This window comes from Artemia franciscana, chromosome 14 (assembly GCF_032884065.1).
Source record: "Artemia franciscana chromosome 14, ASM3288406v1, whole genome shotgun sequence".
In the NCBI taxonomy this organism is placed as follows: Eukaryota; Metazoa; Arthropoda; class Branchiopoda; order Anostraca; family Artemiidae; genus Artemia; species Artemia franciscana.
The window spans coordinates 36,120,036-36,145,701 of NC_088876.1; the positions used below are offsets into that span (position 1 = coordinate 36,120,036).

Consider the following 25,666-nt stretch of genomic DNA (forward strand, 5'->3'; position numbering starts at 1 on the left):
AGTTCGATTGGATTTTCTATTTTGTTTGGATATTTCATTATTTATATTTTTAAACCAGATATAAAAACCTTTATTAAATGAGAAATAAGTTTACCAAAGTATATATACACATAGCTGAAAGCAAAAATTTTAAGCTCGATCAAATATGTTTTCAAATGACTCTTAAAATGCTCAAGGGATATATGCTCAGATGTAATGTTTTGTGATGTTTGTATATGTTTCCAATGACTCTTAAAATGCTCAAGGGATATATGCTCAGATGTAATGTTTTGTAATGTTTGTATATGTTTCCAATGACGCTTAAAATGCTCAAGGGATATATGCTCAGATGTAATGTTTTGTGATGTTTGTATATGTTTCCAATGACGCTTAAACTGCTCAAGGGATATATGCTCAGATGTAATGTTTTGTAATGTTTGTATATGTTTCCAATGACGCTTAAAATGCTCAAGGGATATATGCTCAGATGTAACGTTTTGTGATGTTTGTATATGTTTCCAATGACTCTTAAAATGCTCAAGGGATATATGCTCAGATGTAATGTTTTGTAATGTTTGTATATGTTTCCAATGACGCTTAAAATGCTCAAGGGGTATATGCTCAGATGAAACCGCAGGAGGAAGGTTTTGACTAATTCTGGGATAAAAGAAATTCTTATTCCAGCCACTCTGTTGCATGTGTATAAATGTTAACTTTATTATTATGTTTCAAATTGTTCTATATTAAAAGGGGAGGCTTTGAAACCTCCCCGCGACTAAGTTCTTTAATCCAGTATATTTCTATGGATTTAGGTTTGAGGATAAGCTCTTTTTCCATCACCAAGACGAATCAGCTCAATCTTGAACATAAAATACACTTCGACTTGCAGAGGCCTCTTAGCAAAATTTTTGAATTTTCGGCGCTAAGAATTTACATTATCCCTATCCCTATTATTTTTACTAGCCAAATAAAAAAAGTTACCTCGATGCCCGAAGATCTAACAGTCACAAATATTAATGTTCTAATAAAATCAAATTTTGTGACTGTTTTGGTGAACTATGTCCCAAGGATATACAAGAAAGAAATTTTTTATGGTGTCCTCAGAAGTATTAACATATTACCTGGATTTGTGATTTGATTTGGTTTTCGGTTGCGAAAAAAGAAAAGCTCTTCGAACCTCGAAAGTTTTCGGATAAAATTTATGAATGATCGAAATTTGATGGAATTATAATATACTCACCAAACTACTGCACTTCCTTACACCTAGTATGCTACCTGTGAAGGTGCGGTGGCCCTGGGAGCTTTATCTAAAACAATATTTTGTATTATTATCCTTTCGAAGTAATCCTTCTTTGGGAAAGAAGGCGGAGCTTTCTCCCATTGTGTTTAATGTTTTGTGTGCTTCCAGTGTTTAATGTTTCTACTGAATTTAATGCGTTTAATTTTTCAAGTATTCTTCCATATATATTAAGGAAGTGCAATTTCTTGCTATTCAAATAAGGAACTACTCCAACAATAGCCCTTTTACATGCAGGCACAATCATCATATCTAACTACTATTTGCTTTTCTTGAATAAGCAACCGAAATTTACAACCGACGACCCCGATCTCAGAAACCCTGAAATTTATTGGGTATAGAAATTAGCAATCTGCTAGCACAACTGTAAGAAAAAAAAAACACCCACATACCGATAAAGTGACTTCAGTTTTACTGTTTGAGACGGAATGAAAGGAAAGTAATCTTTTTTTTCTCTCTACTTTTATTTTCTTAAATTTAATTTCAGGAAAATACTATCTCTGTTTTCAGTTTGTGTGGAATACTATCCTATTTTTCAATTACCAATTCGAGGAAAACAAAATAAGAAAAGAGATGAGGAACTTGCTGTGCCAAAAAAAACTAATTTTACCGGATTATAAAGAGTTCCTGTTGAAATACTATGTTTTATCCGTTGATCCATATTTTGGTCCTTGAAGCTTAATCATAATCCTTTTATCACCCTGGAAACAAAAATCAGTCAAAAGTCATCACCATGGTAAATCTAGGATGTGAAACTGAAGGAAAGTATAATTTTTTGAACAACTTTCTAATTTAAATTTGCGTCGATAAAGATGGAAGTTTTCTCCAAGAAATTAATGGCATCCTGATAAGAGTTTAGTGAGAACTAAGACAGTAGATAAAAGATGGTAGAAAAAAGCAACAGATACAAAAAAATGGAAACAGATAAAAGATTGTAGAAAAATGTTCTAAACTCAACCATGCTCCCTTAACTTTGGGTTACTCTCTTAGGTTACATCGGACATTTTTGTATTTCTAGGATAATTACCGAAAACTGTCATTTTCAAGCTATTCTCAAAGACAGAACTAGTAAGAAAATGGTATTTCGAATTCAACACTGCCTTTCTGTGACGTATAAAATACCTTTCTGACGTATCTAGCTTTGATAACGTATAAAACAGTCTTTCAGAAGTGCCCAGGGAATCAAGCACTTATGGAGTCGATTACCAAATGGGTTTGAACTTAAAATCATAAAGAATAACATCGCTGTAATCTTTGAAAGCTATGCATAACATTTTAATGCTTCTGAGACATAAAAAACTCTTAGCTGCTCTGTTCGAACAGTTCGTGGTAAGTAAGGAGCGACCCGGATCAATAGTAACCGAAACTTTAAAAAAATAGAATTTTGATACTAATAGTTACATCAAAAGAATCACATTTTAATGCTGATTTTAAATATATTAAATAAAAAAAACTAGTTTTTTTAACTGAAAGTAAGGAGCGACATTAAAACTTAAAACGAACAGAAATTACTCCGTATGTGAAATGGGTTGTCCCCTCCGCAGTCCCTTGTTCTTTACGCTAAAGTTTTTAATTGTTCTAAAAAGTAGAATTGTGGCAAAGAGTCAAACTTTAGCGTAAAGAGCGAGGGACTGCGGAGGGGACAACCCATTTCATATACGGAGTAATTTCTGTTCGTTTTAAGTTTTAATGTCACTCCTTACTTTCAGTTAAAAAAACTAGTTTTTTTATTTAATTTCTGGACGTTTTTGAATTAATGTATGTTTGATTTTGGCTCTCCGCACATAAAATATTGAAATGAAATTAGTATATTAATTTTTTTTTGGCTAAATGGCTTTCTCTTAGTTTTGATCAGACGATATTGAGAAATAAGGGGTGGAGAAGGAGGCCTAGTTGCCGTCCAATTTTTTGGTTACTTAAAAAGGCAACTAGAAATTTTAATTTTTAAGGAACGTTTTTATTAGTAAAAAATATACGTAACTTAAGAATTAACTTACGTAACAAACTTTTATATTCTTATATTTTTATTATGTGTACGAGGGGGTTTGTCCCTCGTTAATACCTCGCTCTTTACACTAAATCGTAAGTTTAGTCCCAACTCTTTAAGAATGACCCTTGAATCAAAAAGGCCGTAGAAGAAATAGTTGAAATTACTAAAAATATTTTAGCAGAAAGAGCGAGGTATTTATATCCTCCTAAATACCTCGCTCTTTATGCTAAAGTATTTTTAGAACCCCTCATATGCGTAATAATCTCTGTTCGTTTTAAATTTCAATGCTATTCCTAGCTTTCATTTGAAAAAAACGTTTTCATGTTTATTATTTCATTGTTTTTTTATAGCAATGCTAGAAAATCCTGCGCCCTTTTCATTGAATTTTTCTTCCCCCATGACATATTCCTCAAAGGAAAGATCCTCCCACAAAGCCCTCTCCCATCAACCCCACCCCCCAAACCAAAAAATCCCCCTGAAAGTGTTTTCCCCCTGAAAACACTGGTCAAAGTTTGTAACTTGCAGCCCATCCCCCAGCGATTGTGGGGGAGTAAGTCATTCCCAAAGACATAGTTATTATGGTTGTCGACTATGTGGAACAAAATGGCAATCTCAAAATTTTAATCTGTTGACTTTTTGAAAAAAATTAGCGTGGGAGGGGGCCTATTTGCCCTCCAATTTTTTTATCACTTAAAAAGGGCACTAGAACTTTTCATTTCCGTAAGAATGAGCCCTCTTGCGACACTCTAAGACCACTTGGTTAATACGGTGACCTCTGGGGAAAAGAAAAAAAAACAACAAACAAACAAATAAACACGCACCTGTGATTTGTCTTCTGGCAAAAAATATGAAATTCCACTTTTTTTAGATAGGAACTTGAAATTTTGCTATAGAGTTCTCTGATATGCCGAATGTGATAGTGTGATTTTCGTTAAGATTCTATGTCTCTTAGGGGATGTTTCCCCCTTCTTTCGAAAATAGGGCAAATTTTCTCAGGCTCGTAACTTTTGCTGGGTAAAACTAAACTTGATGAAACTTGAGCCGGGTCGCTCCTTACTACAGTTCTTTACCACGAACTGTTTGAAAAGAAAATAATTCGGTATTTCGGGGCTTCTGACATTATTACTCCTTTGCGGAAGCTAGGCTCAAAATTGGAAAAGGATTATATTTTTTCTCTGGGCCCCTTCCACCTCTTAGTTTGTTTATTTTCCTGTTAGTTTTCACCTGTTTTCGCTTTATAGTTGTGTTATCTCTTAGCAGTTCTTTCGTTTTTTGAGTTATGGTTGTGGTATATATGTTTTATCGCTCGTATAGTTGTGTTATTTTCAAATTATACTCCATAATAGAGAGGCTCCGAACATCCAACATTGTATATTAAGCTCTGAATTTGACGTTTTTTTCTAACGTGACCAGATTCGTCCTGCGCCCTTTTCATTGAATTTTTCCCCCATGACATATTTCTCCAAGGAAAGATCCTCCCAAATAGCCCCCTCCCTCAACCCTACCCCCAAAACAAAAAAAAACCTGAAAACGTCTGTACACTTCCCAATAACCATTATTATATGTAAACACTGGTTGAAGTTTGTAACTTGCAGCCCCTCCCCCACGGACTGTGGGAGAGTAAGTCATCCCCAAATACATAGTTATAAGGTTTTTCTACTATGTTGAATAAAATGGCTATCTCAGAATTTTGATCCGTTGACTTTGGTAAAATAATTAGCGTGGGGAGGGGGCCTAGGTGCCCTCCAATTTTTTGGTCACTTAAAAAGGGCACTAGAACTTTTCATTTCCGTTAGAATGAGCCCTCTTGCAACATTCTAGGACAACTGGGTCGATACGATCACCCCTGGGGAAAAAAAACAAAAAAACAAATAAACACGCATCCGTGATCTGCCTTCTGGCAAAAAATACAAAATTCCACATTTTTGTAGATAGGAGCTTGAAACTTCTACAGTAGGGTTCTCTGATACGCTGAATCTGATGGCGATATTTTCGTTAAGATTCTATGACTTCTAGGGGGTGTTTCCCCCTATTTTCTAAAATTATGCAAATTTTTTCAGGCTCGTAACTTTTGATGGGTAAGACTAAACTTGATGAAACTTATATATTTAAAATCAGCATTAAAATGCAATTCTTTTGATGTAGGTATTGGTATCAAAATTCCATTTTTTAGAGTTTTGGTTACTATTGAGCCGGGTCGCTCCTTACTACAGTTCGTTACCACGAACTGTTTGAACACTGGTCAAAGTTTGTAACTTTCAGACCCTCCCCCAGAGATTGTGGGGGAGTAAGTCATCCCCAAAGGCATAGTTATTATGGTTTTTGACTATGCTGAACAAAATGGCTATCTCAAAATTTTGATTTGTTGACTTTGGGAAGCAAATGAGCGTGGGAGGGGGCCTAGATGCCCTCCAATTTTTTGGTCACTTAAAAAGGGCCCTGGAACTTTTCATTTCCGTTAGAATGAGCCCTCTTGCGACATTCTAGGACCAATTGGTCGATACGATGACCCCTGGGGAAAAGAAAAAAACAAACAAACAAATAAACACGGACCCGTGATTTGTCTTCTGGCGAAAAATACAAAATTCCACATTTTTGTAGATAGGAGCTTGAAACTTCTACTGTATGGTTTTCTGATACGTTGAATCTGATGGTGTCATTTTCGTTAAGATTCTACGACTTTTAGGGGGTGTTTACCCCTATTTTCTTAAATAAGGCAAATTTTCTCAGGCTCTTAACTTTTGATGGGTAAAACTAAACTTGATGAAACTTATATATTTAAAATCAGCATTAAAATGCGATTCTTTTGATGTAGCTATTGACATCAAAATTCAATTTATTAGAGTTTTGGTTACCATTGAGCCGGGTCGCTCCTTACTACAGTTCGTTACCTCGAACTGTTTGAAACACTGGTCAAAGTTTGTAACTTTCAGCCCCTCCCCCAGGGATTGTGGGGGAGTAAGTCATCCCCAAAGACATAGTTATTATGGTTTTCGACTATGCTGAACAAAATGGCTATCTCAAAATTTTGATTTGTTGACTTTGGGAAACAAATGAGCGTGGGAGGGGGCCTAGATGCCCTCCAATTTTGCTCACTTAAAAAGGGCACTAGAGCTATTCATTTCCGTTAGAATAACCCCTCTTGCGACATTCTAGGACCACTTGGTCGATACGATGACCCCTGAAAAAAAAAACAAACAAATAAACACGCACCCGTGATTTGTCTTCTAGCAAAAAATACAAAATTCCACATTTTTGTAGATAGGAGCTTGAAACTTCTACAGTTTGGTTCTCTGATACGCTGAATCTGATGGTGTCATTTTCGTTAAGATTCTACGACTTTTGGGGGGTGTTTCGCCCTATTTTCTTAAATAAGGCAAATTTTCTCAGGCTCGTAACTTTTGATGGGTAAAATTAAACTTGATGAAACTTATGTGTTTAAAATCCGCATTAAAATGCGATTCCTTTGATGTAGCTATTGATATAAAAATTCAATTTTTTAGAGTTTTGGTTACTATTGAGCCGGGTCGCTCCTTACTACAGTTCGTTACCACGAACTGTTTGATAAGTTTCATCGAGATTAGTCTTACCGATCAAAAGTTACGGGCCTGAAAAAATTTCTCTCATTTTAGAAAATAGGGGAAACACCCCCTAAAAGTCACGAAAATCCCACCATAAAATTCAGCGTATCAGAGAACTCTGTTACAGAAGTTTCAAGCGCCTATCTACAAAAATGTGGAATTTCTTTTTTTCTGCCAGAAGACACATCAAGGATGCGTGTTTATTTGTTTCTTTGTTTTTCTGTTTTTTTTGTTCTTTTCCCATGGTGATCGTGTTGATTCAGTGGTCCTAGAATGTCGCAAGAGGGTCCATTCTAACGTTCTAAAGTTCTAGTACCCTTTTTAAGTGACCAAAAAATTGGAGGGCATCTAGGCCCCCTCCCACGCTCATTTTTCCCCAAAGTCACCGGATCAAAATTCTGAGGTAGCAATTTTATTCACCATAGTCGAAAAACCTTATGACTATGTCTTTGGGGATGACTTACTCCCCCCACAGTCTGCGTGGGAGGAGCTACAAGTTACAAACTTTGACCAATGTTTATGCTAATGGTTATCGGAAAGTGTAAAGACGTTTTCAGGGGGATTTTTTGGTATTGGGGGAGAAGAAGTTGAGCGGGGGTTACGTGTGAGGATATTTACATGGAGGAATTTGTCATGGGGGAAGAGAATTTCAATGAAGCGAGCGCAGGATTTTCTAGCATTATTGAAAAAAAACAAAAAAAAATAAATCTGAAAAGTGTTTTCAACTGAAGGTAAGGAGCAGCATTAAAACTCAAAACGAACAGATATTATTTCGCATATGAGGGGTTAACCTCCTCGTAATATCTCGCTCTTTACGCTAAAGTATTTTTTAGTAATTTCAGCTATTTATTCTATGACCTTTGTGATTTAAGGGTCATTCTCAAGGAATTGGGACAAAAGTTGAGCTTTAGTGTAAAGAGCGAGGTATTGACGAGGTGTTTAACCCCCTCATATTCGCAATAAAACATACGAACATAGAAGTTCGTTACGTAAGTTAATTCGTAGGTTACGTATATTTTCGCTAATGAAAATATTCGTAAAAAATTAAAAGTTCTAGTTGCTTTTACCTAACCTAACCTAACCAGAAATTACTTCGTATATGAAAGGGGCTTTCCCTCCTCATTGCTTCGCTCTTTACGCTAAAGTTTTTTTTACTTTTTTAAAAAGTAGATTTAAGAGAAAGAGTTAAACTTTAGCGTCAAACTTAATGTCGCTCCTTACTTTCAGTTAAAAAAAAAAACTTGTTTTTTTTATTAAATCTCAAAAAGAAGATCGGCAGAACGATGTAAGGCTGAAGGATCAAAGAGTGATTGAACATACATTCCCTGCCTGATTCTACCCTTTGGAGGAGCTTAGTGAATGGTGCTCTGTAAATACCTCAGAAGTGAAAAAATTTCAGCCATTAATTTACGTATATAAGCGGCGATACAGAACAATGCCTACAATTACATTCCCGAGGACACTGAATTGTGGTTACGGATACTCTGTACCTAAAAACCAACGTCATCAGTTAAAAATCTAAAAAATAAAATTGATTAATCTTTTGCTTAAGAAGTGTTTTCTTTAATTTTTTTTTAAAGAGAAAAATTCTGTTTTTTAATAGTTAAAAGAATTGTAAGTTTAAAAAACGCTTTTTGGTTTCTCTTTTTTCCTGTTGCCCTAAGTGTGAGCATGAAATATCTGGATTAAATCTGCAGAAATATTTTATTGTCTTTTTCTTTTATTGCCATCTTTAAAGTGCTTTTTTTCCTTTTCTTTGTTAAATGGAAAGTGATTTAGTGTAAGGAAATTTTTCTTTTTTCTTAATTTAAGAGGTCGCAGGAAATGTGGCATTTGATTTAAACGGTTGAATTTGTCTTTTTCCTTGCACTAAAAATTCCTGTAAAATTAACTACTAAGGATTTAATAAATTATATTACTGTTTAGTGAAAATTTCTACTAAGAACTATTGGTACACTTTTATGTTACTTTTTCATATTTTTTCACGCAGGAGGAATTTAATCTGAATATAATAGTCTTATCTTGAAAGGCGCCAACATTATATTAGTGAGAACGGCAATAGGGAAAGGTAGATGGTTTCGACCTTACCCTAAAACATCAAAAGGCAAAAAATGATTTAAATTTGAAAATTTACAACACTTTTATGGAAGACAAATATCTCTGTTTTTCAAACCTTTGCAAACTTCTTTCTAACCCCTAGTGAAATTTTATAAGCTTTTCGAACCGGAAAGAATTTCAGAAGTTCCTTTGGATTTCAGCCAATATTGATGTATTCGCTGACAAGTAAAAAATTCTCAAATAAAATTTCCGTATCTGTTTTAATATAACTGTTTGAAAATTATACATATTTGTTACCAACTCATAGAAAAAAGTTACAAAATATCTACTAACAAACGCCGCCATGTTTCAATTTGATGTCCAGGAGTCCTCTTTAAAAGGTAAACTTATTATTTATAAGCATCATATTAGCTTACCATTTTTTTTTATGAGATATACATTTATTGAAAAAGAAACTACTCTTTTCGCCATTCGCCTGCCATTTACGGTTAAAGACAAAGTATTTACGAAAAATGTATTATAATCGACTGATAAACTTCCAAATATGAAGTTTTTGGTTCAAAGTCTTCAACTGAACTTTTTTATTAATGAAACTTCTGGATTTCACCCACAATGTTATTTCAGACAATAAGTAAAAACAATAACATAACAGTTAACAACGTTCAACCGCAACTTTTAAAAAGCAAAATTAATATATTAAGAAATTCTTGAGAAATTCTCAAGAAGTAATAGATTCTTAAGGAATTGACGGCTATTGAATTGGAGGTGGCGTAGTTTGACACCAGAACAGGGATACAGACAAGTTCTTTATAATAAGAAAGAGCGCCCATCACCAGGATGGGATTTGCTAAGGGGTGGGAGGGGTAATTACCCCTGAGACTCCAGTTTGCCCTCCCCAACAGAAATTTTGCACCTTCAAGAATCTTATCAAAGCTAGGATAGGCCTACATAATTCAAGTACCCACAAAAATGATCAGTTTTTTAATATCTTTGCTTTTATGATACTATAAGGCTCATTTTTCATTTTTCACTTGGTCATTTTCATTTAACTAAGGAAAATCAGTTACGAAATCGCCCCCCCCCCATAATTCTTACAATAAAACGATTGTCAATCAAACGATTTTGATCCTGTCAATCAAACAATAATTGAATACGCCAATGTACTATTTCTTAAAAGGCAAAGAGGTTTCCGGACCATCTACCTGGTTTTCTTGCAGTTACAGTATGCAGTTGGACAATGACCTTAAATAGAAGCCCCACACTTTCCACTTATTTAATTCTGGTAGTTTTCCTCTTAAATCTTTCTCCCTTCTCAAACAGTTCTAATAATTTATTGTTCTTATATAACACCCTATCTTTAATAGGGTCATATCTAGACCCTATTAAAGGTGGGCTCTATCTGGACCCTCGCCCTATCTGGCACCCTGGGTTGACCAAAGACCAATTTACTAAAATTGTATCCAAAAAGAGCCAAAAGAATTATACTGGGGATGTCCAATACTACATATGATGTTGGCTAGACTTGAATTTACTATATTGGAATCACGAGGTCAAATCCTTTACCTTACAAGCATCTTAGTTCTGACTATCATCGATGTTTTCTCCCACCCCGCTCACCTTAAAATAATCCCCAAATCCTTCCAAATACAAGACTGATTGCTTGTAGAGCTCCAAATACCCAACTTGACCTGCGTCCGCAAATGTTGACCATGAGGTACAAAAACTCGTTTGTACCCTATTTTGTTTCCCCATTTTAATGATTGATTTAACTGTGTGTTTTATGTTTATCTCTAACATCTGTTTTATCATTGTAATTGTTCTGACGTGCTTATGATAGCTTTTGTGCTATTTTAGCCAATAAATCGCATTCTATTTCTTTTCTAACATTATGAAAAGCATGCTTTTCTTGCTAAAATTCAATGAATTCACGCAGGTTAAATTGGGAAGTAGTGTTGTAAGCCACTACAAAGAATACATCTTAGAAGAAAGCCACTTAGAAGATACATCTTTATCTCCTAATTTTACAGATTTGATAAAATAAAACATCTGTGTCTGCTACCAATTGTATTAAATTACACCCAATGCTATCTTATATATATTTTTGGAGTCATAGACATACTAAAAGAAGATTAGACTTATGCTTTTGTTCTATTTTATTGTACTGCTTCACTTTACCAACCAAAGCTATTCATCAATGTCTTTTTACAAAGTTTATTTATCATTATCCATTATTACCACTTTGAACCTATTTTCAACAAAACTACCCGTGTTAATCATCCTTAAAGACCAGCTGCAGTGGGCTACGCCTGTGCAAGGGTTTTAGATAATAAATGGCATGCGATGGCCCTCTATTATAGTCTATATTTCTATAGCGGAAAGACTAGTTAGATTTAGCGTCCATTCCAGCGTTGTAACAGTCAAAGTCTTCAAGTAAACCAAACGTTCAAGCAATCTAAACGTCAAAGCCAGAACGCAAAAGTTTGCGACATTGCATTTCTGTTAGTTTATTTTTCTCCGACCGTAAGGTCTCTCCGGACTAGAGGCCTTGGATTGTAGCTTACTTACGTTAGAGGGATTTAGACACTGATTGGAAGGGATTGTCAAAAATCAATTTATCTATTTCACAGTAGGTATTACATAAAAGTAAAAGCACTGAATAAAAATATCTTTAAATGTCCAATATTATTAGCTTTTATGCTTCATCTGCGGCTGAAACAATTTATCATTTAAATCATTTTTTTTTCAATTTTCCCATAAGTTTGTATGTATTGAAATCAATGGCAACTTTTTAATTATAAAAAACTAAATGGTAGAATTTACTTTATTTCCAGGAAATCAAACACTGAACTGTTTTGAGAAATAAGGAAATAGTCAGCATTCATAAATTTTCATTTTTTCATTCAAATCAATATTCAACAAGCTCAGATGTTAAAAATGCTAGACACAAGACGTTATATGTTGTAACAGCTTATATATGCAAATTTTTACTATCTTTTCATGGAAAAAGTAGCACATAGTCAGGAAATTATTTTTGTTTCTAACACATGACGGCTCAATACAGATAATTTTAAATCACTTCTACACTTAATCTCACTCTCTTCATATTCCCACTTCTAGGGTGTTCATCTTTTTAACTTGTCAGGATGACTCTTAGGGTCTTTAACATTCAGGATACAAATCTGACTACAAAGGTAAGTTTGAGCTTTACCACCACCCCCACCCCAACCCCCTAATGTGCAAATATATACCCTAAATTTGTGTATAGCCTATAGGGGTGGGGGGTAGAGTTCATTTCTAAGAAAAATACCAGTTAAATTTGGATTCGGATACAATTCTGACTATAAAGGTAGCCTAAGTTTATTTCTTAGCTACCTGAATAGTCAGTTAATATAAATCTTACCCTTGTTTTCTAATGAATGACCCTGAGAGAATGAGGTAAAAACAATAAATGTACATTACAAGCCATAATCCATTAAGGAGGATTAACTTTTAAACCTTTTCTTGCTCCCTAAACTGAAAAAAACCTCATAAAATTCATTCAATTCACTAAAATTCTCATCATGGTTGGTTAAACCATCAAGGAAGTTTACATCATCATTTGATTCCGTTTTCTCCTTTAGCCTGTGATGTGCTTCTGAGGAAAAAGATCTTCAATACGAGCTGTATACATAAGAATAGAATACAACCTTGCTTAATTCGCGATTTATCACGAAACCAGCTACTAACGTCATTTCCTACCTTAACCGCAGAAATGTTATTTTCGAACAAAGCACTAATCACTTTAATATATTTATCCGTATTTTATACAAGATAGAAACTTCACTAAGCTCCTCTAGCGGTTGAATCAAACGCTTGCTAATAATCTATTAAGATGAGGTTAGATGGTTCTGGTGACTCAGCCAAAGCACGGATACAGGAGGGACAATCATCCATCGTAAATTAATCTTTTAATAATTCTAAATTATGCTATTGAAAACCGTTTTCAAGAACCTAGAACTTGAAATAACAATCATTTTATGAGTTAAAAATAATGAAGTATATCAAAACAACAATTTTTTTTCAAAGACAGAGAGTAGAGACCAAAGAGAGGAAATTTTGACAGTGACGGGGTTCTGTCCTGTTATAAGCATGAATTTCCCCAGAAAAATAGTTACTGGACCTTTCAAAACTTGAAGTAAGATGGTTATCTCAAATTTTTAAGAGTCAAGAGTTGGGAGAATTAATGGACTTGGGAGGACGGCTGTTTACCCTCCAATCACTTTGAATCTTAGAAAGGGTACTAGAACTTTCAATTTACGATCGAATGAGCTCCATTAAACAGTTCTACAATAGCCCTTCGCTGTCTATGATACTACATATATGCCTTTATGTAAACCTGCCGGCGTATATGTTTTTGAAAGTCCCTTAAAATATTCCCTAGGACTTTTGCCCTAGTACTTTTAGCCTTAATAGCTATAGCATTCGTAGTAGAATTATTAGGATATACATAGTGGCTTTTGGTTCAAAATCCACCACAATATGCTCTGAAAGCCATTCCTTAGATATTGCTGCTAAAGCCTGCTAACTATCTACATCTTCATGGTTGGTTTTAATCTAGAAAAACATGCACCGAAACATTCCTTGAAAGTTCCAACAGAATACGTTTAGCTTCGGGAGTAGGAATAGTTGTTGTAATTGCAAAAGCATCAGAGGCGGAAATACCATCTACATGGTAACTATGTAACTATCTACATGGATATGTAACTATCCATGTAACTATCTACATGGAACAACATCTTCCAAACATTTTTTTTTTATTTAGTTGTTGCATCAGAATCTAGAAATAGTTGTTGCATCAGAGGCGGACATACTATCTACATGGTAACTATGTAACTATCTACATGGATATGTAACTATCCATGTAACTATCTACATGGAACAACATCTTCCAAACATATTTTTTTTTATTTAGTTGTTGCATCAGAATCTAGAAATAGTTGTTGCATCAGAGGCGGACATACTATCTACATCGTAACTATGTAACTATCTACATGGATATGTAACTATCCATGTAACTATCTACGGGGAACAACATCTTCCAAACATATTTTTTTTTATTTAGTTCAAAACCGTTTCAACATTCCCCAAAACTTTTGCTTTAGTATCATTAGCTGTAACATTTTTAGTAGTAGTACCAGTAATAATAGTAGTATATTGCCTTAGTATTGGTCAATGCAACATACCCTATAACAAGCTCTGTAAATTTCAATTTCACGTAGCAACCCAATCATTATATATTGCTGATGTGCCCATCTGATAACCAGCATGCAGACGGTCTGCTCTGATTCAGTTCAACATCCACTAAATATTCTCTGAAAGCTTCACCTTCCTACCCTTAGCCATCATTGTAATAAGGGTCAAAATAGTAGTAGTGGTAGTAGGAGGAAAAGTAGCAGTAGATGTTGGACTAGTGTTAGTATTATTAATAATAGGACTATTATAGGTAGCAGCAGTAGTATTAACACCTGGCCTTTCGGTCAGTTGAACATCCTTCTCATTAAACCTTGGAAGTTACAACCTAATGCAATTAGACATTGATATGATGGTACCAACATGCCCTTTTGATGGCCTATATGTTCAAAGTGTGCTTTAATTTAGTTCAACTACCCTACCCCAGTTTCATTCGGTTTAATCTTAGTACAACCCCAGGTTTAGTTTAACCTCACTACTTCTTGAAATTTACATTATATTACACTTAACATTAGTAGTAATTGCAATAAAATTAGGTATAGTATTAGTAGCCGTAGCAGTGTTATTGGTATTATTAGTAGCATCCAAATATGGCGTTCTGGTCCATTGCCCTTCCTCTTGAAGTACTCCCTGAAAATCGCAACTGAATACCCTAATCTACTCTTGACAGACGCCCTTTTGACAATCCGAAGACAGGGACAATATGAGATCAGAGTTGAGTTGAGTCTAAATTGCCATACTTATCTTGAAATTGAAACTTAGTATCTTCAGTACTGAAAGTCTTCATTTGATCTTTTTTTTAATAAATCAAAAGAGAATGAGGAACGAAGAGACCAAAAGTAGCATCCAAATATGGCGTTCTGGTCCATTGCTCTTTCCCTTGAAGCACTCCCTAAAGTCGCAACTGAATACCCTAATCATATTCTTGACTGACGCCCTTTTGACAATCCGAATGCAGACAGTGTGTTTTGATTAGTCACATTTTACCTGAATATTTTCTCGTTTTTTCACCTTCATAACCTTAGCGTCAATAGTAACAATATCATAGTAGTAGTGGTTGTAGTAGGAGCATTAGTTCCAGTAGCAGTGTTGTTTTAGAAGCAGAAGCAACAGTAGTAGTTGGAGTATTAATATCAGTAGTGGTGTCTATGTTGATGTTTCTTCAGTTGATCATTCTTCTAATGATGTCCTGGATGTTTCAGCTTGATACGATAAGGTGTTCCAAAGATATTGCTGATACACCCTTTTGATAATCTGTATGCACATAGTATGTTTTTATTTAGTTTGATTCTTCCCTCAACTTTTCCTCAAACCTTCATTTCAATGTCCCTCACCCTTTGTGTATTCATTACAGAAGCAGTAGTTGTACTGATAGTAGTAGTAGTAGTAGTAGCAGTACTAGTAGTAATAATAGGGATAGTAGTAGTAATAATAGAAGTACTAGCGTGCAAATATTGCCTTTTGTCAAGTAATCACCCACTCTTCATTTCCAAAGTAATACTCAGTCAGTCATTCCTGAGTTACGACCTTTTAACAACCCGTTTATTTAGTTCAACACTCTCCACTTCATTTCTGAAACGTTCACCTGAATGGCCTTCGAATTTTTGAACACTAACGGTCAAATACCTATAGTGTCCCTTTCCCGTCAACTTTAGGGTCAGTTTTTTGAATAATATATAATTTATGTAAACAGTGGATGGACCGTCTAGCCTATAGCCCTTGCCCCGAGGGCTGTGTTTGAAGAGAGGGAGTCAGTATCCCTGAAAACCTAGTTACTGGGGCTTTAACTTAGCTGCACAAAATGGATCTCAAAACTTTGATTGGAGGTGTTTGGGAAATTAAAGGGCGTGAAAAAGGCTGGTTAACTCTTAAAAGGGCACTAGAACTTTATTTTTCCAATCGATGAGTTACTCCCAGAAATTTTACTACAACTTCTTCTACACGAAGTGCCTTCAAATTAAAAAAAAATAAAGAAGTGCGAATTAAACAAATAATAGGCTACACTGTGCCACCATTGCTCCTTACTTAGGCAGCGCTATTGTACTGCCGATAATGGTAAAATTCACACTGCTGAACCATCATAAGGCAAATCATATCAAATGAGGCCTTTTCTTGTTTTAATTAAATAAAAAATCGAGTTTTTTAACCGCAAGTAAGGAGCGACATTCAAACTTAGAACGAAAAGAAAACATTCCGTAAAAGACAGGGGTTATCCCCTCCGCAACGCCTCGCTCTTTACGCTAAAGTTCGACTCTTTCCCACAACTCTACTTTTTAAAACAATAAAAAACTTTAGTGTGAAGAGTGAGGCGTTGAGGAGGGGACAACCCCTTCCATCTACAGAATAATTTCTGTTCGTTTTAAGTTTTAATGTTGCTCCTTACTTGCAGTTGAAAAACTTGTTTTTTTCCATTTACTTTCTGAAAGTTTTTTTATTCATGCATATTTGATTTCGTCTCACCCCACATGAATAATTAAAACGAAATTTGCATATTTATTTTTTGTTGACTAAATGGCTTTCTCATAGTTTTGATCGAATGATTTCGATAAAAAAATAAGGAGGAGGAGGCCTAGTTGCACTCCAATTTTTGGTTACTTAAAAAGAAAACTAGAACTTTTTATTTTTGTTATGAGCTTTTATTAGTAATAAATATATGTAACTTACGAATTAACTTATCTAAATAATGTCTATATTTGTATATTTTTGTTACGTACATGATGGGGTTCTCTCTCTCGTCAATACCTCGCTCTTTACACTAAATCTTAAATTCGGTCTCAGTTCCTTAGGAATGGCCCCTGAATCACAAATGCCGTAGAATAAATAGTCGAAATTACTGAAAATGCGTTGGCGTAAAGAGTGAGGTATTGTGGAAGAGACGAACCCCCTTATATACGCGATAATTTCTGTTCGTTTTAGGTTCTAAAGCTGCTTCTGAAAATTTTCTTCCCTCCTGATAAATTCCTCCATGGGAAAATCCTCCCAAGTAACCCTCTCACCCCCACGGCCCCCCTTTAATGTGGAAAAAAAACCTGAAAACGTCTGTAGACATCCCAATAGCCATTACTAAATATAAACAATGGTCAAAGTTTGTAATTTGTAGCCCCTTCCCGGGGGACAGTATCATCCCAAAAGACATAATAATTAGGTCTTTCAACTATGCTGAACAAAATGGGCCCTCCAATCTTTTGTCACTTAAAAAGGGCACTAGAAACTTTTAATTTCTTAATTTATTAATCTCTAGTACCACTGGGTCGATGCCGTCACCCCTGGGGAAAAGAACAAAAAAACACGCATCCGTGATCTGTCTTCGGGAAAAAAATAAAAAATTCCACATTTTTGTAGATAGGAGGTTGAAACTTCTACAATAGGGTTCTCTGATGCGCTGAATCCGATGGTGTGATTATTTCTAGATTTTAATCATTTATAAGGGTTGTTTTCCCTTTTTTCGAAAAGAAGACACATTTTCTCAGGCTCGTAGCTTTAGATGGGTAAAATTAAACATGAAATCGGCGTAAAAATTCAATTCTTTTGATGTAACCATTGGTTTCAAAATTCCTTTTTTTAAAGTTTTGGTTGCTATTGAGCCTGGTCGCTCCTTACTACAGTTCGTTACTACGAAATGTTTGATAAAATTAATTTAAAAAAAATTAAGTCAAATGTCACAATGTCATAATGACTAATAGTCGTCCTCCCTTAAAAAAGGCACAGAAGTAAAAAAAAAAAAAAAAAATTAGAATAAGTCCAACTCGTGGGAAAAATAGTTTTCTTAATAAGATAAGGCACGAATCAACGTATTTTTCTGTCAGTCCTAGATATAATTCAGTAAAGTGATGAAATGATCTTTGGTTTTCATTTTTGTTCATTCTTTCTCTGATAATGAACTTTATATCGACTTTTTATTGGTTTTATTTTTAATATTCTATTTTGCAGTGGAAGACAAATAGTAATGCAGCCAAAATACTTGCTAAGGTTTTTTTTTTAAATTGGAAATATACCTCATAACCCATTGTTTACGTTTGAGTTTTTATAATTAGTCCTTTGATTTTCCTTAGTAACGCTAGATTGGGATGGTTGTTTTTTATTGTTTCTTCTCAAAGATGAAATGAAGGTTCCTTTATTATTGGTGTCCTACCGCTTACTCGTAAAATAAACGAAAGAACGGTAACAGGAGAAGCGTAAAAGGGGTTAACTGGGAAAACACGATGTTTTGTGGCTGAGCTCTGGATATAAAAACATAAAAAAGAAGAAACAAAGTTCAAAAGTTTTTTTTACATAGAAAAACAAATTATTAGTCTTAGAGACACAAATAAAGACATGTCTCTCAAGGGTTAATATTCGTTAATAGTCTTTGTGCCAATCACTTCCACGTACTGTCCAAACAAACGATAAATCTTGGCTCACTCCAATGTAGGAGATCCGGGATATAATATCTAAAAGGATATGAAATAAATTTGTTGGATCTCCATTCTCATTTCCAATCTGTCTGCAATTAGATCTTCAATTTATTGTATATCTTCATTCTTGAAAAGTCATCGTCGTTTTAGAGCAATCCAATCTTAATTACCATCAGTTTTATTCATAACTGGCCAGGAAGCGTACATCTAGCTCTGGCTGTTAATATAAACGTCAAGTTATTTCTATTAGCTTTATTCTTACAACTGGAAATTCATTGCAGAACCAAGCCATTTTATAAAGGTGTAGTTGTTTGCGTACCTCCCCCTCCCTTTTCAATTCCGTTCACTCTTCAATTCATCCTTTTCCAGTCTCTGTTCCCATCCGTTCAACTGAGACGACGAATCTCATTTTTAAATATTGGAGGATAAATAGAGGCTATGCAACAGAATGAAAATCAAACAGTTGGTAGTAAATAGTGTACACAAATTGAAAGTGAACTTTTCTAATAGGAAGAGATTATATAAAAATGTGCAATATAGGTGAAAATTCCATATCAATTCTAAAATCTCTGAGAACCTGGAACATCACGCTCCTATCTACAAAATCATAAAGATTCATGTTTTCACCGAGATATAAGTTAACATTTGCGTTTTTTCTTTTGTTATTTTTTTCCCTGGAGTGTCTCTCTTTCGTAAAAAAAAATAAAAGTTAAGACCCAAGACATGATTTTGGAGTTTCAGACTCCTCTCCCCCTGAAAAAAAATGTGGTATATAGTTACTTAAGTTTTATAAAATAATTGTCGTATTTGCGGCACTGGTAAGAAAAACAACTTCAGCTTACAGAGCTGGTGGTAAAGGAATGCATTGAATAAACCCTCTTCCACATTGGGATGTGGTGAAAATAATACTGAAGCACAATACTTATAATGGTCAGAAATACAACTTAATACAAAGGGTTTAAAACTATATACAGGGGGAGCCCCCCCTCCCTGTACAAGCTTTAAGTTAAATTTTTTACCCTATTATATATATTAATCAGAATCTGTATAAAAAGCAATCCAAACTCTATTTAGCATATAATGAGTGGGAGGGGTCTTCCTCTTTTTCAAGTTTCAATGTCACTCTTTACTTCGAATTTAAACTATTTTTTTTAATTTACTTATAATTAAGTATGGAATTTTAAAACTTAGTTGCAGAAAATGTTTCATTCGATATGGTTAATGATGTATTTTTAATATGAGTGGTTTTGGAGGCATTATCCTCAATGTATTTTTTGATTCTCACAAATATCTTCTTTATTCAATCACCATAATATATGCCTGCAAGGATTTAAAAGTCAATAATAAAGTATTTTTACGCTAGAATCTAAAAGAAAAGCTATTTAATAATTTGGCCTCTCAACGATGCTGAATCTTAAAATTTTTAGAAAATATCTTTAAAATGTCAGCAAATATCCTTTTGGTCTTTTACCACTAATATTTGAAACTACCAAGTAAATCATTCAAGGTAGGGATGCCGCATTTTCAGGGTTTACAATAATTGTCTTGTCAATTTATATCAGGAAACAGATACTCTCTCATCTCATTTGAGACTCAGAAATATTTTTCATCTTCTTCCAGAAACGTAGTTACTTGTTAACAAACATTGACAGATTGTCTGTCACTCCAATAACTTAGGTCTAATCTACAATATATCAACATAGAGGTCTTGAGAGAAAAAAAGATCGATAATTGTGTCCCATTTCCTTATAAAAATCTTCTTTACCGGATTTCCTAAGCTATAAAGAAATAATAGAAGGACATTTATAGGATCAAGAAATGGAACTAGGAAGCAACCTAAGTAACGACCACCATTGAATAGACCAACCCGCTATGACACATCCTTTACATTGTGTAGTGGAAAGATGTATATTCCGTTTTGGTTTGGATAATCTAAAGCCTTTTCTGATTTATTATATTCCCTAAGTGGAGAAAAACTTAATGAATCAGAAACTTGAAATTTTTCAAAGCAAAGAATAGAGAGAAGAAGGAACACTTTTGACAATATATACAAAGGGAAGACTAAGAACTGGGAAAAGAAGTAAAGCCCCCATCCCCTCCAGAAAAATAAATATAAGTATATATCTAATCTCCTTAAATGAGCAATAATTAGGTAGGTATGTATTCACAAATTTATATAGAAAATGACTCCTTGTTTTCTTGGAGGGGGGGAGGAGATAATCTGGTATACAAAAACGATCTAGACAGGTAACGATTATGACAGGTAACGAGCCATAATTTTTGGGGAAATAGACTCACGTGAGCGATGTCATATTTATGAGCATGTTTCAAGAGCATACATGTGTCAATTTTGCCTTGGAAATATGGTTGTATTGTTTTTAGTGTCTATGATGCAGGCAAAATTAAACAAGAAACATAGCCAAGTATAAAATACCAAGTGTAATGAGTATTTAGAAAAGCTGTTTTCAGCAGAGGACATAATGTAAATTAACAAATGCTTAGTTGTAGTGGTGCAATTTTTTGAAAATAATCAATTTTTATTATAGTAGCACAACAAAAGCAAAGCTAGCGAGGATGTGGTAAAATAAAAAAATTAGAATAGTATGGAGAATGAGACCATTTACAAAAACCAACATGAAAAATAAACAACAAAACATTACATTACAAAACCCCAGAAAACCACAATAAAAATAGAAAAATAACTCACTGAAAATATGTTTAATCTGTTTCGAAAGCATACCAACCGAGCAAATCCACACGTAAATCACATTTAAACTGGTTGAAATTACCATTATCCTGAATATCAAAAATTAAATAAAATCAAACAAACTGGCCTTAATTAAACAAACTGGACCATCAAATGAGAATAAATCAAGACAACAACCTGAGAAAGTGAAGTAAAAAAAATATTACGTTAAAGCAACAACGCCATTGCAATTTCGACCCCACTAAATCTGGGACAAAACCCAGTAAAAACCTATTAAGATACAAAAACTATGCAAGCGTTAGTAAAAAGAACTATAAAAAAACTAAAAAAAGAAATCAACTAAAAAAGGAAAACAACAAAAGAAAAGAAAAAACTAAAAGAAAACTAAAAAAAGGGAACAAAAACTAAAAAAACTAAAAATAAAAAATAAAAACTAAAAAAACAGAAAAGTAAAAAAGAAAACAACTAAGAAGGAAAAAAATAAAAGAAAAGAAGAAACTAGAAAAACCTAAAAAAGAAAAAAAGAAAAATAAGGACAAACTAAAAAAATAAAAAAAAATAGAAAAAACTAAAAACTAAAAAATAAAAAAACTAAAAAAAAGAAAACTAAAAAAAGACAAAAAGACAAAAGAAAGAAACGAAAAAGACTAACTAAAGAAACTAAAGAAAAAGAAAAAAAGAAAAAAAGAAAAAAAGGTAAAAAACTAAAAAGAAAAAAAGAAAAACTAAAAATAAATTAAAAAACGAAAAGATACAAGATAAAATCTAGAAATGACCTCATGTTGGCAACGCGAAACCAAGCTTGCGGCTGATAGAGATGCCTTTGCTTTTTTCCTTTCCTTTCAGTTTTTTCCTGTTTTTAGTTTTCTTTTATTTTATTTTTATTTTTTCTTAGTTTTTTTTTTATAGAGGATAGTTCTTAATTCTTTTAAGTTAGTTTTTTTATACATTGAAGTCATACCTAGTGACAGACAGACGGACGGACAGACGGAATATTTTGAGCATTCTCCCAGGAGGATTCATTCAAGTATATAATCTGTTAATAACTGTTGAACCAGAATCTTAGTTCTAAAACCTTTCCAAGTCTTGATTTCTAACTGGACAAAACTTTTACACTAACTATGTTGAAGACAAAAAAATGCCAACACTCAGGTTACCTTATGCAGCTTATATATTTAAGTTAGGATTGAATACTTTAATTCTTCAGTCAACAGTCTTAAAAAATGGAGAAATGTGCACTTTAATAAAAAATAATAAAACTTTGATAATATGAAACAATCATAGATTAATAAAAAAAGAACTCCACAAAAATAGTTCTCCGAAGAACAGTAAAGAGCCATGTTAAAGTTAAGACGAGCAGAAATAAAACTTTATAATAATTCAAAATTATAACGACCAAAACTACTATCAAAAAATACATGAAACCCAAATAAATAAAAGATATCATAAATAAATAATATAAAGATAAGAGATAAGTACAACAAAATATGACTAAAATGCAAAAAAACATGCAAATATAAATAGAATATAATAAAACATAAATAAACACACAATAAATAAACAAACATAATAAAATAAACATAAAAAACAATAAACAACATAAGTAAAATATAAAGATAAGAGATATATCTTTCAAGAACTATAATTTTCAATGCAAATTTAAATGAACTAAAATTACTACCAAAAGCAGATAGGCTGAAACGCAGAGATTCATAAGAAAAAATATCATATATATTAAATATATTAAATATTCGGCTTAATTTCAATAAATATTTTATGGTTATTCAAATTATGTTGGATAATTAATTAGGATAATTTTTTCGTTTTTTTTCGAAAAAATATTAAAGCACACTGTTCAAAATAATTATGGTTTTCAATTAAACGAACTATAAAAATAGTAATAGACAGAACAAAAGATTACTGAACTTCTGGACATGCCCTTGTGATATATTAAAAATAGTGGAGGATATAGGATACAGCTAGGCTGAAAAGGACTCTCAAAATCCCCAAAGGACAAATGTTTTAGAATAGATTCTGGTGGGGTCTGGTGGGGATTTTTTTTGCTATTTTGCAGGCTTGAAAAGGAATCTTGTATCAAGACTATAAATAGCAGTAAGACCATTGTTGCAATAACTGAAACAATAAACTCGTTCAATTTTCATTTTTGTCAAGCAAACAGCATATAAAATGGTTAATCAGTCTCTTAAATGTGAAGTGGGGGGAAGTAAAATTCCAGTCAATTGGCTTACGACGATGACGACTACATTGATACACTTTTGGAATTCCCTCATGTTTGAGGGAACTCCGTTCGAAACTTTTTACATTTTTTTGTACAAGTGTAAACGGAGGCGCCATTTCGGCCAAATCTTGGGGTGGGCATGGGGCATTTGACAGAACTTGAGACTTTTATTATGAATCTAACCTACTTTCAAAGTTTACAATGATTAATAGCAAATAGCGTAATTACCCCAAGGGTCGTCAGGTAATTACGCTCTTTGGCTAATAGGCGTGCAGTTAGTTCAAATCATTTGAACAGAATGGATTATGTTGGACATAATGGATAATTATGGCCGGAAAAGGGTCCTTTGTGGTGGAAGCATGGGCCCCTTGGAAAATCAGGGGTGGGCATTTGCCCACCCCTGACCCCCCCCCCCAAATGGCGCCTCTGAGTAAATATTATTCTGTAGAATCTTTATAATATTTATCTTTCCTGAATTAGTGCCAAGTGAGATATGTCTTTTCATATAGCCGCTTCTGTGAAACTTGTTTATAAAACGTTGAATAGCATGGGCCGCGTTTCACTCTTTCTGAAGTTATTATCAATGCGGCAACCGTAATGGGAAACTTCAAATCTTCAGTTAATGGTCTTCTGACTAGCGCTTTTAATTTTGTCCCTCCAGTTTTCCTCGAAATATACACTATTTTGATACTTTTTGATATTTTGATACGAATATACATAATTTTGATTCTGCGGGTGAAGTTTCTGTCAGTAGATTTACCTAGGTAAAAGCAAGTGTCTTGCATTTGGGATTCACATTGCCAATTTACCGTGAATAGATACTAGTCCAGCAGGGGCTTAAAGTGCCAAAAATTTAAGGTAAAATTCAAACGTAGTGTTTTTGACCATTTTCTGCCCTCTTCTCATGTTAGTATAGTTTATTTCAGATTAAAATTCCCCCTTCTCACAAAGACAAACCTAAAATCTTCAGTTGTCATCCAAACTAATCCCAAGATATTGTAGATTTACTAGTTTTTGTAATCTGGCAACACAGAGCGTCTTTTGTCACACCGATCTGCTTCGATTAGATTATAAGTCTCGTAGAACTTTATAGCGCAAAAACGTTTATTTTGACCGGAAAAGAGAAATATTTAGCCCATCCCTCCCAAAACAGAAAACCAGATGCCCATGTCTACCCTCCACTTCCTTCTCCTACCATATATGAATATTTTAATTTCATCTCGTTATCTATTCCTAAGATGCTACACATATGGTATTTTGATATCCTGGTTGCGAAAAATATCATTTGGTTTGGCTCTTGCCTCTCCTCCCAAGTCATGGTTCAACGTCCACTTGCCATCTCCCTCAAAACTTCTTGAAAGTTTAAATATGATGTTCCAGGTCATTTTGAGACATTGCTGATACGCCATTTTTATAACCAGGCAAAAAATAATGTCTTTTGAATTTAAGTACTACTTAGTTGTTCTGAGATTAGAATTATTTTAAGAACTCATATTCAAAAACATTTCGGTAGATCAGAAATGAATATTGTTCAAACTCTTCTCTCTCACCCCAGCACAGAATCTTTTCTCCACCAGTAACTGTAAGTAATCAATATCAATGGATTATGGGTAGCAATATCAAGGGAAGATGGTAGCAAAACAGGGCACAAAAGGCATACTGATTGGCCTCCTGTTACTTTTTTTATGAAAAAGGTCAATAGAACAACCAACTTCCTTTCTAATACACTCCTGTGAGATTCTACGAAACTCATTTTATACAAAGGGGCTGGGACAGAAAAAATGAACCTTTTCTGGTCTCTGTCAGGCCCTTTCCCATGGGAGCCAATTTGTCTCCCAAGCAGTGCTACTGTACTGCCTATGATGACATTCATTATGAGCCTCCTAAGACTTAGAAAAGTGGTTTTTCTGACAAACACTAGTTTAATACCAGGAAAATTTTATCACAAAAGACAAGTACTTTTCAGTAATTTCGGGGGGATTTAACTCCTGAAATTACGTAGTGCATTCAGCTTGAATGAATCCAGTTTAATGCATCCAGCTGAATGCATCCAGCTTGGAGGTTGAAACGTTGCTGAATCGCACTTCAGTTCAATATTATCGCACTCGTGAAAGGGATCGTGAATACAGATACAGGTAATTGCTTGTTTTTGATGTTTTTCTTCTTTTTTTTATACCTTTCACTCTTCCGTC

General features: G+C 34.0%; 1 protein-coding gene across 1 annotated transcript in view; it reads right to left on the minus strand.

Annotated features, from left to right (window-relative positions):
- Positions 1 to 25,666, minus strand: part of LOC136035788 (voltage-dependent calcium channel type A subunit alpha-1-like) — a 208,837-nt gene that overhangs the window by 164,362 nt on the left and 18,809 nt on the right. Inside the window, exon 2 of the mRNA XM_065717761.1 lies at positions 1,887 to 1,977. Within this exon, the coding sequence (XP_065573833.1) occupies positions 1,887 to 1,937 (51 nt within the window). The 5' untranslated portion in view covers positions 1,938 to 1,977. The remainder of the gene's footprint in view (positions 1 to 1,886; positions 1,978 to 25,666) is intronic.